This window comes from Camellia sinensis, chromosome 3, assembly GCF_055761805.1.
Source record: "Camellia sinensis isolate YWXY chromosome 3, ASM5576180v1, whole genome shotgun sequence".
Taxonomy (NCBI): domain Eukaryota; kingdom Viridiplantae; phylum Streptophyta; class Magnoliopsida; order Ericales; family Theaceae; genus Camellia; species Camellia sinensis.
This window is the reverse complement of record NC_138963.1, coordinates 197,274,229-197,294,053: the sequence shown is the minus strand read 5'-3', so window position 1 is coordinate 197,294,053 and position 19,825 is coordinate 197,274,229. Positions and strand designations below refer to the sequence as shown.

The following is a 19,825-nucleotide window of genomic DNA, read 5'->3' as shown; positions in this document are numbered from 1 at the left end:
ATATAACGAATATCACAGCATGCTATAATAAAAAGGTTACAAATGGCGAGGGAATATGGTACCCACTTCTTTAAGATGTATATTATAAATTATTTTTATTCTATTTAAATTCTCAAGAAGAAAAATATAATATGATTATATTGACATATCTAAGTGGTATGATGATCATTACTTACCTAACTAGTTGAAATAATTTAATTAGCCACTCTTATACATTTTCAGTTTTGAGATTTGGGAGTCGATCCTTAACATAGAGTGAAGATCATCTGAATTTTTACTGAAGGGAGCCATCAATAGAGGCTTACATACATTATTTTTTTTTTTAATTGTTTTTTTTTGTTTTTTGGTACATTGGAAATAAAACAATTACAACAGGGACTAAACCCTTTCTCTAGATAGACCTAACATATCTTCAACTAGTGTGCTTCTAATTTCAGCAGGTGGTTCATTCACCACTAGCATGTGCTCTGGTTGATCTGCTCCAAGCTTAGCCAAAGCATCAGCACATAGGTTATCCTCCTTCAAAATATGTTGCACAGTGCACTCACTCTCAACCCCTAAGTAGGATTTTAGCACCTTCCACCAGATTTTTGAAAGGGGTGTTTTTAGCTTGTTCTTCTTTCATCAGTTGCATTACCTGAGCTGCATCAATTTTAATGATCACTTTGTTCATCCCCTTTTGCAGAATAACAGTAAGTCTCTTGTATAAAGCCCACAGTTCGGCTTCTACGCTTGTGACAGTGTGCAATCTCCCATCATATCTGCATATCCAAACTCCTCTTTCATCCCTCAGTAGTCCTCCAAATCCATCTTCACCTCCAACTTTCTTACATCCATCCATGTTGAGCTTGATCTTACCTGCAAGTGGCAAAACCCAATTAATCAGTCTATAGAAGGGCCTGGGGTTAGTTATAGAACTATTGAAAGCTTGGTGGATCTCTCCAGAGTAATTCAAAATAAATTTAACACTCTCTTGGCTTGTAATAACTTTTTTCTTGAAGATAAAATAATTTCTATTCTTCCAGATTTTCCACAAGGCAACCAACAAAACAGTATAGGAAGAGATGTTATCATTATTAAAATGACTTTGGTTTATAAAATTACTTTTAGTTCAATCCACCCAAGATTTTCTCAACATGTTAAGATACCATTGTTTGTTAAAAATGCCAAGCCACACTTCTTTGGCCTTGAAACATTCTGAATCTGAGGCTTACGTACATTATTTATTTATATGTATGCCAAGTCACCTTCAAGTTTTGAAATGGTAGAGATATTGTCACATGAAATGCAAAACTGTGTCTGTATAATATTATGTCCAGTCCACTTATAAATTAGCTAGTGGGTGGAGTAATAATAATGGTGGACCATCAATTTACCGATAAATCATAATCAGTTGCTCCGCAATTGTCTGCACACCAGAAAAAGCGAAAAATTACAACTCTGTTTGGCAGAGCTTTTGAAATTTAATTCTACCCAGTAGTTTGAGTGCCTTGTTTGGTTATAACTTTAAAAAATTAATTTCACACCCACTTTTCAAAACACTTTTCAAAACACCAACTTTTCAATATTATATGTCACATCATTCAATTCAAACTGTTTTTAAATTTGATAACCAAACAAATTTTCCACACTCAAATTATAATTCCAAAACTCACAAACTCAAATTATAACTCTATTTTCAAATCTTAATTCTAAAACTCTACCAAACGCAACCTACAATTTGTTCTCGAAGTAAATACATATATTTTATTAGAACATAAAATTATTGGATAAATTATATATATATATATATATATATTTGAGATTTAATTAAAATATAGATTATTCCTATAATTTTAGAAATTATAAATACCTTTTTATTAAAAAAAATTTATTTAATAGAATTAACAAAAAAAAAAAAATCTAACTATTCTTCAATACAATAATAAAATTAATGAATTATTAATTAAAATACGTTTTTAACATTGTTAAAAATTATTAATTACTTGATGATTTATTAATAAAAGGAATCAATTGTTATGCGATTGGAAATCTGAAAAGACAAAATGTAATTTTTAAAACCAGATAAGACAATCTATACTTTAAATAATATTCATAATTTATCTAAAATTATAATACTTGTGATCAAAGTTATTGTGTTTCACCGTCACATCAAACATTGACAATGCACACAACGATTATAATTGATCATGTTGTCATGTGTTTCCAAATCACAAAACACACCAAAATATTAACGAGAAAAACAAATTGAATGTCTCTGAGAATATCAATTATTATTATTATTGTTTTCAAAATTGGAGAAACTTCTTAATGTGGAAACACTCAAATGGCTTTCCAATGATTTATATTGCACTTAAGAGAGAGCAGTGATGGGGGGCTGGGCTTGATGAGTTGCAACAAATTGCAAGAAAGCATATCAAAATCTTTGTAAAATAAACTGATATATATTATTGATTGTTATTGATTGATTGATTTGTGTTATGTATTACAACTCCTATATATAGAAGAGAAGGTGGTAGTAGGTGTAGTGTAGTGGAGGTGGTAGGTGAAGTGGGTGCTAGTGGAGATGGTAGTGGAGGTGGTAGGTGAAGTGGGTGCTAGTGGAGATGGTAGGTGGAGGAGCAAATTGGTAAATTCTAACAGCCCCCCGCAAACTCAAGGAGGATAGAAACTAACCAACTTGAGTTTGGAGAGAGGAACAAAAACAAGAAAATACATAAAAAAAAAAGGATAGGAGACACTGTATGGTCGTGTCAGACCATTGGTGAAGACACTGAATGGTGGTGTCATAACGGTGTAGAGGACACTGTATGGGGGTGTCATAACGTTGTAGAGGACATTTTATGGGGTCATGTCGGACCGTTGTAGAAGACAGTTTATGGGGTCATGTCGGACCGTTGTAGAAGACATTTTATGGGGTCATGTCAGACCGTTGTAGAAGACAGTTTATGGGGTCATGTTGGACCGTTGTAGAAGACAGTTTATGGGGTCATGTCGGACCGTTGTAGAAGACAGTTTACGGAGTCTTGTCGGACCCTTGTAGAAACTAACCGGAATCTATGTCGAGGCAGTTTACAGAGTCTTGTCGGACCCTTGTAGAAACTAACCGGAATCTATGTCGGGACAGTTTACAGAGTCTTGTCGGACCCTTGTAGAAACTAACCGGAATCTATGTCGGGACAGTTTACAGAGTCTTGTCGGACCCATAAAGGAGCTAACCGGAATCAATGTCGGGACAGTTTACAGAGTCTTGTCGGACCCATAAAAAATCGCATCCTCAAAAGGTGCGCCCAATTTTTCAAAAGGCGTGCCATCAAAAGGCGTGCCCAATCCAGAAAAAGGCGTGCCATCAAAAGGCGTGCCCAAGTCATCAAAAGGTGTGCCGGACATGATGGCGAGGCACGTGGGCGCCTTGGCTTGCGTGCCCGTTTGTCGGCTGGTGGCAAGAGGCGCGCGATGCGCGTGGCTGCCTCGGCTATTTAACCATGACAGAGCCTGAGGCCGAGGCAGAAGCAAAAAAACTGCGAAATCCTCTGTAAAACTCTTCGTTGTGCTGAGAGAGAGAGGCTGTAACACTGTTGTGCTGAGAGAGAAACTCTGTAATACGCTGTAACACTCTGGTGCCCAGAAAAATGGCCTCGTCCTCGTCTTCCCGTGGACTGCTCACCCTCTTTCCCGACCTCAACGAGTCAACGAGAGAAAGAACTGGTGTGGTGGCACTGGAACCTCAACCAAACACCGCTGGGTATACTCCGTTGAACTTTCCGATGCGGTCTGTGGAGCAAAGAATGGCAGTGCTGTCGGATGTGGAGGCCAATCAGTATACTTTGAAGGTATGTGTGGAAAGCATGACGGCGGTCACAAACCTGTCGAACCGGCTGCAGAGTAGGACTAATGAGGTGCAACAGTTAAATTCCCAACTGGCTCTGCTCCAACGCATGTATAAGGATGCGCGAGCAGAGATAAGTGTGCTGAAGGCGGAAAATAAGGAACTGAAGCGGAAGGCCACCGTGATGTTCCGATTTGGAGGACCGCCAGATGCTGCAGTGGAGGAGCAGACTGGAGGCAAAAAAAAGAGGCCGGCGGCAGAGTAGAGAAGAAAAATTCCGCCTGTGGATGTAGTTGTTTTGTGTGTGTGTGTGTGTGTTTTTTTTTTTTTTTTTTTTTTTTTTTTTGTAAGTGTGATCGGGGTTGATCCCTGAGAGGAATAAAAGAAGGAAAGGTTTGGTGTGCAAAGCTTTATCACACGGATTTGTGAAAAACAGCAATGGTGTGTGGAAATGTTTTTTTTTTTTTTTTTGTTTAATAAGAATAAGAATAATAATAATATAGGAAGATAGAAAGCATAGACTGCAAAAGTGTACAGAGGGAGAACGTTGGGTAAGAGAGTAAAAAAAAATATACATAGATATATATATATATATATTAAAATAAGAGAAAGTGGAGTGGGGTAATATAATATAATAAAAAGTAATAAAAAGAAAGATATATATATATAAAATAAAGAATGTGGGGGAGAGTGGGAAGCATAATAATGTGGTGTGTTGGGTATGGGAATCTGTCTTGGCTATGTGTTCAATGTATCAGTATCCATCGGGTAAAATACCACTCTCAACAGAAACATTTGGTTCCCATGTGTTAAAGCACTAACAACTGGATCCAAGTAGATTGGTGCAAGTGTGGTGTTAGTGACCACAAGGACTCTCTTGCCATGAACATGCTGTGGAAGAAGATGAGGTTGATCAAGTAGTCCAGATCCGATGTAGATCGGGTAGCTCCGGTCGCCCAAATCGACATCGACGATGGTAGGAACGGCGGAAGTGGCAGTACTAGGCGACTGGGCCACAACCTGAGCTGCTGAAGTCGCCGACACCTCAACAAGGGTTCCCCTGCTAGCCAGCTCAAGTCCTTTCTGGGATCTCTTTCTGGTACTCCCCAGGAGGTCATGGATGCCCTCTTTGAAGCTCTCTTTTCCGGTGCCGGAAAGGGGTTTTCGAAGGAGGTAGCCAAGAAAAAGAACTATCTTGTAGCTGCCACTCAGGAGGAGGGATCGCAGCTGGTTCTGCTTAATGCAATTGAGGCCTTCTGTGTTGGGAAAGCCAGCCCTGAGGCGGTGAAAGAGGTGGCATTGGTTCTCAAAGTGCTCTATGACAATGATTTGCTGGAAGAAGAGTTTGTAGTGGAGTGGTATAAGAAAGGATTAGGTGGAAGCAATAAAGGCTCACAGATCTGGAAGAATATCAAGCCCTTTGTGGAATGGCTCCAGAGTGCCGAGTCTGAATCTGAAGAGGAGTGATAAGTCAGGATGCACTTCTGCAACCTTGCCCACCCAGGTGGGTTTCCAAGCTTTTCTCGCAATTTGTTGGTGATGTGTTTGGCTGTTTGGTATTTCTAGTGGACGTGAAATATTATGTGCGTGTGTGTGTGTGTGATCGCGACGAATAATGGCTGTTGGTGTTGGCTTATGTTGTCTAGGTTGAGGTCCGGCGGGCGGCTAAGGTGAGATTGCCGCCCGCCGGGGAAGCGAAAATACCAAGTTCTAAACCCGCTCTGATACCATGTAAAATAAACTGATATATATTATTGATTGTTATTGATTGATTGATTTGTGTTATGTATTACAACTCCTATATATAGAAGAGAAGGTGGTAGTAGGTGTAGTGTAGTGGAGGTGGTAGGTGAAGTGGGTGCTAGTGGAGATGGTAGTGGAGGTGGTAGGTGAAGTGGGTGCTAGTGGAGATGGTAGGTGGAGGAGCAAATTGGTAAATTCTAACAATCTTCTCTCAAGTTTCCTTATTTAACTGCACTGCAGCTTTTTATTTTTTATGCTTTGAATTTAAAGCACAAGATTTTAATGATTACTTCACCTCTGCGCATGCTTCGATTCGGTTTGGTTGGACGTTGGTTACTTGACTTCTCACAAATACTTTTTTAGCGTTCAATTTCTTTTTAACCTTCCACCATAAACAAATCATGTTACATATTAAAAAATGTATTAATTGTAATAAAATAATATAAAATTATCTCGTACTCTTCAATTGTTTTATTGCTTTCAAGACCATTAATGTAGAGTTGTGTTGCTTTTTTACAAACTCCTTCCCATTTGTTATAGGTAATCTTGGAAGATTATTAGGGATTGTCATGTTTTTTCTATCCCATTCTGCATCCGCATCCATCGCCTTGACCCGGAAGGATTTTTTCCGTCCCGATTAAGAAGTGGTGTAGGGACGGATTTTATTTCCCCGCCCCGCTCCACTCAAACTTGCCCCGATCAAGAAGTGGGGTAGGGACGGGTTTTATTTATTTTTCATTATAATAAAGTTAAAATACTAAAATATTATACTTAATACTAATTTTTATTTATTTATTTTCTATCTTATATAATATAATTCTCATTAGATACAAATTATTATTCATAATATACTATATTATCTACAATTTTTATTAATATTTTTATTTTCAACTTACAAAATTAACTTGCATTCCGCTACCTCCTTATTTGCCCTGCCTCAGATATAAAATGGGGCGGAGACAGATTTCTATAAATCTGTCCAAACCCAACCCGTGACAATCCCTAGACATTGCCCATCACTCTTGGAAGCCCACAATCAAGTGGGTGTTGGGATAATATTTCAGAAATATCAAATAATTTTTAGCCCTGATTTGACAAACTATTTGGGCTAAATAATTATGTATGGATAAAAATAAAGTCAAAAAACTAAAAAATTAACAAAAAGTTTGTCATTCCAAAGTCAAACAAGAAAACCAAACAAACAAAAAAGTCTCAGGCTAAAAAAATTAAAAAATTAACTAAAAAAGTAATTACCAAACGAAACCTTATTATATGAAATATTGTTGGATTGATTTATAAAATATTGTATGTCGTAAAATTTAGAGAGGATAAATAATATCCTAAAAGAATGGATGATATTACATATGTATATAGAAAGTTACAAATATGAGATAAAAAGATGAAATAAAAAGTGACAATTATTTTTAATCATTGAATGAAGGAAAATGATTTGAATGGTTTAATCCGAACAATTCTAAGAGATGATATACTTAATCTTGAAATGACAATTTGACAATTGACCCACCTGTTATTTCTTCCTAATTCCACGATCAAATAAGGATGAGAAGAATTAGAAATATGGAGAATTAGAAAAAGTGAGAAAAGGCAAACTTATTATTATATTTTTTTAATAAAGAAGGGAAGGAAAAGCTTCTTGAAAAGCATAAATCTTTCATGGGCAAAAAAAGAAAGTATAGGCATCAAGCAATGACAGTGAAGTGTGAACTAAAATAAAGCAAACCAGAATGTGATTTTTTCCCTTTTTTTATGCAGAGAATTGTGTTTGAGCAAATCTGGAGATTCTTCTCTTAGGTATCATATAAAACTCATGATAATTGCTTAGAAGTTAGGCAGAGAGGACCACAACTTGTGGAGCTGCAGGGTAGGACATATATAGGCCCACCTCAAAGCCCATTCCGTGCCGCACGCGTGATCCAGTGGGCCTCTTTTGGTTGTAATTTGCTAATTAATTAATAATTATGTTGTTAATTAACCATTTCAGGTACAAGTCATCGATGTTTAACACATGCAATTAAACCATCATCCCCGCCCGATTTAAATTAATTTGCTCTGGAGCAAGGCAACACCTTAGAGTATCTGCAGTAGCTCCTTTATAATATTTTTTTGTTATTATAATGAGTTAATTCTTCAGAAATCTTTCCTAGCAGATTTCTTATTCAACCTCCTAAATATAAGTGTTGCTATAGTGACTTTCTATTTATAGGGAGTCACTGTAACTCCCTCATATCTGATAAATTCTTATTTTATTTCGTTGAAGGCGCAAAGGGGATGTCGCTCGGATATCCTCTTGGATGTCCCGTGAGTGCCTATAACTGAAGAAGGAAAATATTCAAAATTAGCCTAACTAGTCATCCGGCCGGTCGACCACCTTTATTTGTTTTCGATTGCTTTGATCTTCTGTTTTGCTGGTGCTATTTTGCACTCTGTCTTGGATGGCTGGTTGATTAATTGGCCGGCCGACCAACTTATTGTCTAGCCGGGCAATTAATTTGGCCGGGCGGTCACTTTATCTGCTATAATTAATTGACTTTAGCAAGAAAAATGGAGTTGGTTTTGAGCCTCCATTTTTGACTTTATTTTATATTATTAATTTCAATGCTTTTTCAAACGTGTATTAATTATACTATTTAATTTTTATACTATTAAAAAAATATTTAAATTTAAAAACAATTAAAAATATTATTTTAATAAAATAGAGAAAAAATTGAGAGTTTGTTGGGAAAGTAGATGAAAAAATAATTTTTAAAATATTAAATGAATTTTTTAATAATATTTTAGGATAAAATTTAGATAAGCTGGTGAGGATGCTCTCTCAACAAATCCCTTGAATCATTTTTTTACCTATTTAGGGGGTTAAAATTCCCTTATACCACCCCATCAGCTCCCTTATAAATAACTCTAAACTAATATTTGTTATAGTGACTTTCTATTTGTAGGGAGTTACTGTAGCTCCCTTATATATATATATATATATATATATTGGCCCTGCTTTGTTTAGGAACTCCAATACATATTTATAATTTTTTTAAAAAATTTATAATTAAAAATTATATTTTAATATAATAGAAAAAAAATAGAGAATTTGTTAATAAGAAATAGAGAAAGAATAAGGAGTTTGTTGGGAAAAATAAATAAAAAATAATAATTCCTAAAATAGAGAATTAACTTTTTAATAATATTTTAAAATAAAATATAAATAAGCTGGTAAGAATGCTCTTCGGCAGGCAAAATTTGGTGTAACTCGTTTAACAAAGAGAAATGCTTTTCTTCCCGAAATTTCCCCCTCTCGAATAGCCCGAAATTTAGAAGAGAGAGAGAGAGAGAGAGAGAGAGAGAGAGAGAGAGAGAGAGAGAGGGGAAGGGGAGAAGCTCCGCCCGCCGTCGCCTCGTCGCAGCCCCGCCGTTGCCTATGCCTCTGCCTCTGCCTCGTAGCGCCCTCTGCCTCTGCCTTCGCCCTCCGCCCCCGCCTCCGCCCTCGCCCCCCGTCCCCGCCCCCGCCCCCCGCCTCCGCCTCCATCCCGATTTTGTTGGCCCCCTCCTGTCCTTCTTCTTCCCCTCATCCTTCTTCTTTCTTCTCTTCTTCTTCTGAAAAAAAAAAAATTCAAAAACGACATCATTTTTTGAATTCAGGGGATTCGGGGGGCTGGGTTTCGAGCTACCAATCACGGTTGTTTAACAAAATTCATACAAAACACAAATCACAAAAAAATTATAAAAGGATGAGTCTCACAAAAATAAAAAATATAGAATTAAAGGGGTTGTTTGGGATATTCTAAATAAATACCCTTTTTGACTTTTTATGAAATATGAATTGGGTTTGAAGTGATGTGATAGAGAGGTGATATGACTTAAATGAGATGATATGACTTAAATAAGATAGTAACTTTTTAACTTTTTTAAAGTATGCCAAACCAGACCTTGATATGAAGAATGTTGCCCCTCATCATTTAGTTTTGCAATAATAAAACTTGCTTTATTATTTCTTAAATTACCAGGACCTAAATAATTTTCAAAAAAATAAAAAAATGAGTCTTACATGTAGGTTCTAAAAGTAAATTTATTATTTAATAGGTCATATGATAATTAATGTCATTTTTACAAATGCTATTATAAAAGTAACTAATTGTTAATTTTCAACAACAATTTAAAAATTGTCATAAAAAAATGTTACTAATTATAAGTTTTAGTCACAGTTTAAAAAAATCATTACAAAAAAACTAATTTTTTTTTTAATTTTCAATGACAATTTAAAAAATTCGTCACAAAAAACATCACTAATTATAAATTTTAGTGACAATTTATAAAAATTTCGACAAAAAAGTTATTAATTGTCAATTTTTAGTGACATATGTAAAAAATCATCATAAAAATGATTTTTAACGATAATTTTACTAAAACTTATTTTTGATAGGATTTGATAGAAAATATGTCTAACTATTAAAACCTATTAGATTTCATTTGAGATGTAAGTTGGCTTTTTTCTTTTTGATTTTTTGGCTACTTTGGCTTGGGGTTAAAAAGTCTCATTTGTGATAGGTTTTTTTGACTTTTTTTACTATTGTGAGAAAAAAATAAAATAATTATAATTTAAATGTGATATTTTATCTTATTAAACTTAAAAATTTAATTTATCTTTTTATAACTATTTTATTCCAAAGTCTTAGTAATTAAAAAAAAAAAAAAAAAAAAAAGTGTGTAGATCTCGAATCTAATAGAGAGTACTGAGAACAATGATTTGGTGTGAGTACCCACACTGATAAGTTAGGTGTGCTATCTCAATCAGCAGCCATCATAGTATCATCATTTTTTTATTAAAGTAAATTATAAATAAAATTTATTTAAAATATGAATTATTCTTTTTTGATTTCAGAAATTATAAATATCTCTTTGTTAAAATTTTTTATTTAGTAAAATTAATTGAGAAAATAAAATTTTTAATTACACTCTTGTATAATAATAAAATTACTTAAATTATTAATTAAAAAATATTTTTAATATTATTGAAATCTATTAATTAATTTGATAATTTATTAATAAAATGAGTTATTTACTATAAAATTAGAAATGGTAAGAGATGCAGTATAATTTTTAGAATAATTTATATTTTAAATAAATCTAAAAGATATGGTGGTAATTATTTTAAATAAATCTAAAGGATGTGATGGTAATTTACCCTTTTTATTATTACTTTGACTGGCACCCAGCACCAACTCATGTGGTTCTCTACCACGTCAATAGATTTGGGTGCTGAGATCCCCATTTCAACTGTGTACTGTTTCACACTGGATCATTACTTGCGTGGAAATTAGCCGTTAATTTCGGAATAGCTTGAATTTCCAGCAAGATCACAACCGCAGAATGTGTTGACCATATGATTCCTGGTTTGACAAGGTTGGTTGGTGAGGCTTTTGTACAGTCTATAACACTAGATAGGCTAATTATTTATTCGCAAATGCTGGAACCCATAATTTAAATTATTATATTCACCCATAATAATAATTTAGTTAGAAAGTTTGATTTTATATAATTGTGTTAATAACAAATCAGAGATTGATATGTATCAAATTTTTCAGTGATATCGAACATTTGTTTTTTTGGTTCAATAATTTTGATTCTATATTTCTCATGTAAAACTAATGATACAGTGAAAATATTAAAAGATATAACTATATTAACTCAATTATTAAGTAATTGAGAAATAATTTTTTTTTTAATAATTTACAATTTCACATTAGCGAGAACACTATAAAAATAATAAGAAAAGACCTTTCTCCACTCTTGTTAAGCTCATTATATTCAATCAAAGTAGTTTTTTATAAGAATAATATATTTTATAAGTTTTACACATTGGGGTGCCGTTTGGTAACACTTACGTTTTTAGTTTTCTATTTATATTTATAAAAATTTTAAAAACTCAAATAAAAACTTGTTTGATAAATTTTTGATTTATAAATCAGTGGTATCAGTTTATAAATTTGGCCAAAAAATATAAACTCAAAAAATGTGTTTCCGTTTTAAGTTTTGAGTTTTTTTCTTTTACAACCCAACACTAGCCACCACTCGCCACCATTTTCCACCACCGTCTTCCACCACCAAACCCCCACCACCACTTGCCACCACCACTCCCCACCCACCTGCCACCACCAGCCACCGCCCGCTGCCACCACCCACCCGGCACCCATTCGCTGCCACCACCACCACCCACCACCCACCTGCCATCCACCACCCGCCACCCATCACTACCATCCACCACCCGTCACCTACCAGCTACCACCGCTTACCACCTACCTGCTACCACTATCTGCCACCCGCCACCACCAGCCACCAGCCACCTATCACCTACCTGCCACCACCACCCACCACCATCCACCCGCCACCCACCTACCACCACCACCCACTCACTACCACCCACCACCCGCCACTATCACCCACCCACCCACCAACCACCACCACTACCACCACCACCTACCCGTCACCATCCGCAATCCGCCACCCACCTGCCACCACCACTCACCCACCACTCGCCACCGTCACCCACCCACCACCGTCACCTACCCACCCATCACCACTACCCGCCACCACCTACCACCACTTGCCATCCACTTGCCACCACCACCCACCACCCGCCACCACCACTACCACCACCACCACCATCCACTCGTTACCACCCGCCACCGTCACCCACCTACCCACCCACCACCACCACCACCACCCACCCACCCGCCACTACCCACTACCATCCGCTACCCACCACCCACCATCACAACTTTTCACCACGTCTTCCGCCGCCACTTACCATTTCTCACTCTTTTTTGTATTTTTAAATTTTTAAAAATATTTTGTCAATTACCAAACGCGTTTGTAGTTTATATTTTTCTAAAATTAAATAAAAAATAAATAAAAATTAATTTAAAAAATTTTATAAATATAAACTAAAAACATAAAAATTACCAACCAGACCCTGAATGATTTGAATCGCTAGATCTAAATTAAGGCATACCATTAACTAACATCAACCTCTAGTCTGTAAGCGGACTAGAGGGGAGGCTTTCCCTAAATAATATTACTCCAATCTATCTAATAATTTTCCCACAGCTGGAAACTCTGTAAGCGGACTAGAGGGGAGGCTTTCCCTAAATAATATTATGTAGTACTCCAATCTACCTAATAATTTTCCCACAGCTGGAAACAGGACAAGAACAACAAGGTAATTATGTAATGAGATTCCATTATTCCTTGGGTTGTGACTTGTGAGTGAGGCCCAAAAGGCCTCAAAGCAAAAAAAAAAAAAGGCAAATTATCCATAGGTCCCATGGGAAATATGTGATCTCTATTTAATCCCATAACTTTTTCACTACACTCAAAAGTCCTTTCCCCTCTCTCTCTGCTTTTTGCTTACCTTCCTCTCTCGTTTTTTTTTTCTACATTTTTCTGTCACCGTATTTGTCATAGAAGAGGACCACCGGTGATCATATCTTTCTCCATTGATCGGGGTTCATTGATAACCACCAAGCATTGAAATCAACTCCGACGAAGAAGATGATATATTTTCCGACGAAGAAGATGAATAGATCTATTTAGATCTGATATAGATCTACTCAGATCTACATCAGATCTGAGTAGATCTACACAGATTTGGTTAGACATCCGTCTTCCCCCTTCGATCTCTTTTTTTTTTTTTTTCTCTCTGCTATACACTTCTGTTTTTCTGTTCTAATGGAGAAAATTTTCGAATTCTGAACAAGCAGTTTTCGAGTTTTAGTTACAGGCGGTGAAAACTGTAAAATTTTGCAGTTTCAATTTTTTTTTTTGGTGCTGGAATGAATCATGGTTTAAAACTGTAAAATTTTGCAGTTTTATAACATTCTTTAGAACTGTAAAATTTTATAGTTTCATAACATGTTTTTTAATTTTTTTTTCCGGCAATATTCTAGACATTCCGGTGAGTCTCCGGCGACCGTTAAACGGAAGTCCGACGGTAGTAAGATGTGAACAGTGTCTATAAATTAAAAAAAAAAAGGATTTTTTGGTAACAATTAAAAATGTGTTGGACTAATTGGTGCAAGTATTTTGTTTTGAGATTAGTTGGATTTTGAACTTGTTACATGGGACTTATCAGCAAGTTCCAAAAAAAAAAAAGAAAAAAAAGAAGAAGATTGCACTGACATGTCAATTAAAAAATTCAAGAATTGAAAATGGGAAACTACAATGTAGTTTACAATAAAAAGTGTTATCTTCAACTCTTGCAATCTAGGCCATACAATCGTCTTAGATTTCGTTCGAGAAGTGAGTTGCTTTTTTAATTTTTTGACTATTTTAATTTAGAGTTAAAAAACCTAGTTTAGGATAAATTTTTTGACTTTTTTAATTTTTGTGAGAGAAAAAATAAAATGATTATGAGTTGGATGTAATATTTTATCTTATTTAACTAAAAAACTTATTTTATTTTTTTATGACTAAAAATAACTCCAAACCGAATCCAACCGCTCTTCCCAAACGAGTGCTTAATAGGCCCAGCAAAAAAAAAAAAATTTATTTTATTTTTTTATGACTAAAATTAGCTCCAAAACCAATCCAACCGTTCTTTCCAAACGAGTACTTAATAGGCCCAGGACAAAAAAAAAAAAAAAAAAAAAAAAAAACAAAGTCATCTTAGATTTCAATTAGTGGTCTTTGATTTTGGATTAATTGTGGTCACAAAAAATAAAAATATGGGATCCGAGGTTTCATGGTTCCACTTTTCACGGATAGATTCTGTGGCAATTTTGAGTCTAGCTTTTCTTTTATCTGTTTAGTGCAAAGTTTTGGTAAGCTCAATTTTGATAATATAAATATAAATATAAAATTTAAATGTATTATTCTCTTAGTTTTTTAACAATTAATTTTTAAATTTTATTTTAATTATTTTTATCTCTAAATTGTAAATAAAATTACACCAAAATATTCTCACAAGATTAAAGCTGAAATAATAATTCCAAACTACTAATAAATAATGCCTTCCTTGTTATGCAAATAATTGGTTGACGATAAGTAAATAGAGATAGTCATTTTAATTCGATTTGTGAAACTTGTCTATATTCATTTGAATGGTGCGGATTTTACTTGTCTCGATACTTATGTAGAGTGAGAGTGAATTATGTTTTGATCACCTGCAACGGGGTAGGGCGGAGACAGGTATCGCCTCCTCTGAACCAAACTCACCCCAAACTTGCGCAGTGGCCATCCCTAGTAAGAAGTCTCAATACAAAATAAATATCTTTAATAGAATATGAAATATCAGTCATTTTGTATTATTTTCTCTTAAGTCATGTTTGTTTGGCTTCATATAATGAAAGAGATTATGAGTACGGTGGGATTGAGTGAGAAGATTATTAGTATGGTAGTATTAGGTTGAAGATGTAGGATAAATAATGTTTGTTTGTACACCACTAGATTAGTTATACTATAGATAGTATTAATATATAAAATTAATATATTTTTATTTTTAGTATTTTCTTAATATTATAATTATTATTTTTTTGTTCTAAAAAATTATAAATTTTGCATAAAAATTATTTAAAAATTCACTAATTCCCGCACTCAATTTCTAATCCCAACCTCTACAACGTGATTGATACCAATAGGGGATTACGAAGGGGATAATCTCCTCGCTCGTAACTCTAATCAAACACTCTATAGATAAGTTTCACGGACTATTAATCCAATTCTCCTGATCAAAGAACCAAACAAATATTGCTTTAACTAGTTATATTTAAAAAACTCTAAAAATTGACAAAAAAAATTATTAAAATAATAATGAGTATTGTTGGAGGGTACAGTCCTAATTTTTCAGCAAGAGAAGGCAATGCAAAGTGCTTACTCATGAGCGGTGATGGAGCTGAGATACATTATGGCTGTTTTTTTTTTATCAAAAGAATTGTTGGGTTAGTTGGCAGTGGAGAGAGAAATGAGTGTGCAACAGCAAAGAGAGTTCTGTTAGAATAGTTGGCAAAATGTGTCAGTAAAAAAACAAAAATAAAAACAAAAAGGTGTCAAAGCAAGCAAGCAAGCTTGGGCTTGAAGAGAAGAACCTCTTCAATCTATAATGACACATCAAAGAATACATAGCACATCATATTCACATTTCTATACATAAACTTACATAAAAGATACAGAACTTGGCAAAGAGTAAAGAGTATGGAGGAAATTGAAAGACTATTAATTTACTAGAGCAGTTGGCAGTAGTTAAAGACTCTCTTTTAAAATCATTCATGTCACCTGTTTAGCTTGAGCAGGTAAGCAAAGCCTCTCTCTCTCTCTCTCTCTCTATATATATATATATTTATGTGCTTTATCTCTCTAGCCTCCTAGCCTATAAACACTTATTTGATCTATAAAAAAGTAGAGTTTGAGGCTTCCATTTCTGTTTCTGCAAGTACCCAGTTGGTGATTTTGCTTTCTCCCTCTAGGGTTCTATCAAACACCCAATTTAAGATAAATTCAAGTCCAATTTTGATGCTATCTGATCCCTTTTTTGGGTTCCCCATCTGAGAAACCTGTTAAAGGGTTCTATGCAAGTACCCTTTTTTGGGTTCTTGTGTGATTGTTGGGTTCCCATCATCTGTAGTCTCTGTTGAAGAGATTAGAACATGCTTTGGATCAAAATTAGTGTTTAATTAAGTTTGATTGTATTTTCGTTTACAATTTTTTTGAAGAAAAAACGAAGAGAAAATATTTTCTTCTGCCTATAAACAAAAGAAGAAAGGGAATCTGCTTTATTTTTGTTAGACTGATGAGCTGTTGCTTGGCTATGATGCCATTTGTTTTCTTCTTTGTCTACTTTATGTTCTGAAAGGTTCACTTCACACAAATTACTTTTTCTACATTAGAGTAGCCTTTGATCCTAGGGTTTTTGGAGATTTTGTGCCTGGTACATTGGATGATGCAATGAGAGGCGTCCTTTTGCTTTAACCCCCTCAGTTCTACAAAGCTGCCAAGCTTGTTTGTTCCTTGTTGAGTCCTGCAAGATGCAACCAACACCTAGTTTGGGTCAAACTCACATCATTGCCTTCATTTATATAGTTCCTTTCAGTTAATTAACCACATCTAGTCCTGATTTGGGGTAATTTTTGAATTGGGTTTTTCTTTTCAAGGTGTATAGGTTGAGTTCCAAAGGGTTTTGCAGTCCTTGTGTTTGTTTTCACAACATGGGTACTGATGAGGATAGAGCTAACATGGGGTTTCAACATAGAAATGGTGATAATAGCATGTTCATATCTTCAAGTGGTGCAGACCACCCTTTCTTTGGTTCTGGCTGGGACCCACTTGTTTCACTGAGCCAGAGTGAGAATTTTGAGGGTTCTTCAGTGATTCCTCACACTTTTGGTGTTCACTATCCATCTGATTCTGGTCTTGTTGATATGGTCCCAAAGCTTCCTCCATGTTTTGGAAGTGGAAGCTTCTCAGAAATGGTTGGTTCCTTTGGCCAACCTGAGTGTGGCCAGACTGCTAGAACTGAGAAGACCTCAACAAATGGTGCACCTTCTCAGGGAGACCAACAAATTTCAGAGGAGGGTACATTGGGAATTTCACATTCTGGAAAGAGGAAGAAGAGAGTATCAGAGTCCAATTCTCCATTCAATCCCAGCAAGGTAAATAGCCTTGAACATTTTTATGATTGTAATATTGTACATTCAAATACAAAGTCCTTTGATCATGTGCTGTTGTACTACCCCAGTTGATGAATTGCTTGTTATTCATTATAGAATGGTGAGGGAGAGCAAGAAAAGGATATTTCTGCCGAGAGTTCGGAATATCAGAAAGAACAGGATGAGAAGAAGCAAAAAATTGATCAAAACATGAGTGTGAATTTGCGCGGTAAGCAAACGGGCAAACAAGCTAAAGATAATTCTAGCAATGGAGATGCATCTAAAGAAAATTACATTCATGTGAGGGCTAGACGGGGCCAGGCGACGAATAGTCACAGCCTTGCCGAAAGGGTACCTTACTTACCATCGAGAGTTATATGATGTGTTTGTTTTATGTTTCATATGTGATGTTATGAACCTCAAAATCATTTAATTGTAGGTGAGGAGAGAGAGGATTAGTGAGAGAATGAAATTGCTTCAAGAACTTGTACCGGGATGCAATAAGGTAATTGTGAAAAAGTTTAAGTTCTGATTATTTTAATGCTTAATTTTGAGTTTTGATTTGGAATGCTGATAAATGTTGGTGTTATTCACTATAGATTACAGGGAAGGCTGTAATGCTTGATGAGATTATTAACTATGTGCAGTCCCTGCAACAGCAGGTCGAGGTATTCTATTCTGCAACTCTAGGATGAGGCTTGGTTTCCTTGTTTTCTTATTGAAAGTTCATATGACATACATAATATTCTTGTTATGCAATAATCGAATATTTCGAATTCACAAAACAGTAAAGACAATAAATCAAACAAATGGAACACAAGGTATATGTGGTTCGGTAACGTGCATACGTTCACAAAGGAGAGGGAAGATCAAATTTACTATCTGCAATAAGGATTAAAAAACTCAAAACTCTACGCCTTATATAAAAGATCCCCTTACATTAAACTTGAGTGTACAACAAAAATACAAGACACCTCACAAGTAGAATCAGATCTTCTTCAATTGTGATAGCTGAAAATTGCTTGGTTGATCTGACTTTAGTGTTCTTCAATTAGAATCAGATGTGGCCCACATATAAGAAGCTTCCTCAGTTTCTTATGTCATGTTGATTATGATCGAACTTGCCCAAGCTTTTTCTGCTTATATTGATTTGATTAAGCGTGGTATAAGGTTCTTGCTATGTCCTTTTTGTTGCTTCATTTTTTAATTTTTGTGGTGAAAAACTTGTTAATATAGAACTTTTTTTCTAATTTTTTTCACAAATCATACTAAATAATAGAACATGAAACTGAAAATCATTCTTCAACTCCAAAGAAGTTAACCAATGTAACTTATTGATCTATTCATTTGGCTCTTGTATGTTTCACAACTCAATGAATATGTACTACTTTTCTTGTTGCAGTTTCTGTCAATGAAACTTGCCACTGTCAATCCACAACTAAACGTTGATATAGACAGAATTATATCCAAAGAGGTGAGTTAAATTTGCACAAAATAAATCAATACATTTCTTTGATATTTGGTGCTGTTTTGAAGTTCATCATAGTTTTCTTTTCGTATAGATTCTACACTTACGAGGCAGCGGTGCAGCTATTCCTGGATTTGATCCAGGATCAAGCTCTTCTCATCTGTACCCACTGGGTATTCAACAAGGAACCTTTCCAGGTATCCCGAGTGCATCACCGTTTCATCTCATGCCTCAGGTAATTTGAAGATCTCCTTGTTTACTAGCTTAGAAGAATAAAATTTCCTTATTTTGGAACTCTCGTCTTTACCAGTAAGCATTGACTCGAGACATCTATCTTGTTCGCGCAGAATGTATGGGACAATGACCTCCAAAGTTTTCTCCAAATGGGATTTGATTCTAATCCCGCTATCAGCAATCTTGAACCAAATGGTAAATAACAGAAGTTCAATTTGTAATTTACTGCAGACATTTTTACTTATTGCTTGTTATTCTAACCTCAAAATTTTCGGTTTGTTTTTGTTGTCAGCAGGTCGATCAAAATTGGAGCGATAGTATTTTTGAAGAGTTAAAAAGTCTCTTTCCTTCTAATATATGCTATTCAATTTTCTTTAATTTGACTGCACATTCAGTTGCTCTGGTAATGAAAAAAAAAAACAAAAAAAAAATGGAGTTGTATAGGTTGTCAGCTACTAACTGTTTGTTTCTTCGAATTTTAGCAGAAGAAGATGACTTTTTAGATTTACAAACCATGTGATTAGTGAAGATGATTTTTTTTCATTGGTGTTGTAGATTTATATTACTATGTTTGAAGCTTTTGCAAGTGTTTTGGGGAGATATTTTTCAGAGAGTTTATTTTTAGATTGAATCAATTTGAAAAAAAAACACCAGACAAGAGAGATTGTTTTTGAGTTTTATGTCATTTCTCTATTTTGTCGAACAATAATTAACTTTCACATGGATTTTCTCTACATTTTGTAACTTCGAAACTCAATGTCGAAGCTTGGAAATGTTAATGTACTCTTTGTGATTGAATTACTCTTTGCTTTGCTTTGCTTGTAATTTAACGAGAGCTTTTTTTTTTTTTTTAAAAAATAAAATAAAAATCTTACGGTAAATAATTGGGTTATTCTATGAAAA

The 19,825-nt window shown here is 34.9% G+C and overlaps 1 protein-coding gene and 1 long non-coding RNA gene across 7 annotated transcripts; one reads left to right on the top strand and one right to left on the bottom strand.

The window, feature by feature from the left end:
- Positions 1–251: 251 nt before the first annotated feature.
- Positions 252–1,297, bottom strand: LOC145821242 (uncharacterized). Its single transcript, XR_014363268.1, has 2 exons — positions 1,105–1,297; positions 252–858 (listed from the first exon to the last, which is right to left on the bottom strand). It is a non-coding gene; the product is annotated as an uncharacterized LOC145821242 (long non-coding RNA).
- A 14,214-nt stretch (positions 1,298–15,511) lies between these two features.
- LOC114263002 (basic helix-loop-helix (bHLH) DNA-binding superfamily protein) lies at positions 15,512–19,434 on the top strand. Of its 6 annotated transcripts, none has more exons than XM_082921856.1 (9): positions 15,512–15,867; positions 16,726–17,223; positions 17,338–17,571; positions 17,660–17,725; positions 17,820–17,888; positions 18,623–18,694; positions 18,783–18,923; positions 19,036–19,117; positions 19,218–19,434. In XM_082921856.1, the coding sequence occupies exons 2-9, from the start codon at positions 16,780–16,782 to the stop codon at positions 19,238–19,240; spliced, it is 1,131 nt and encodes a 376-aa protein (XP_082777982.1). In that variant the 5' UTR covers positions 15,512–15,867; positions 16,726–16,779; the 3' UTR covers positions 19,241–19,434. The 6 variants fall into 6 exon arrangements, with proteins under 6 accessions (XP_082777982.1, XP_082777983.1, XP_082777981.1 ...); XM_082921857.1 differs by having other exon boundaries at positions 15,517–15,867; positions 16,734–17,223; XM_082921855.1 differs by having other exon boundaries at positions 15,527–15,867; positions 16,734–17,223; positions 19,215–19,434.
- Positions 19,435–19,825: the final 391 nt, after the last annotated feature.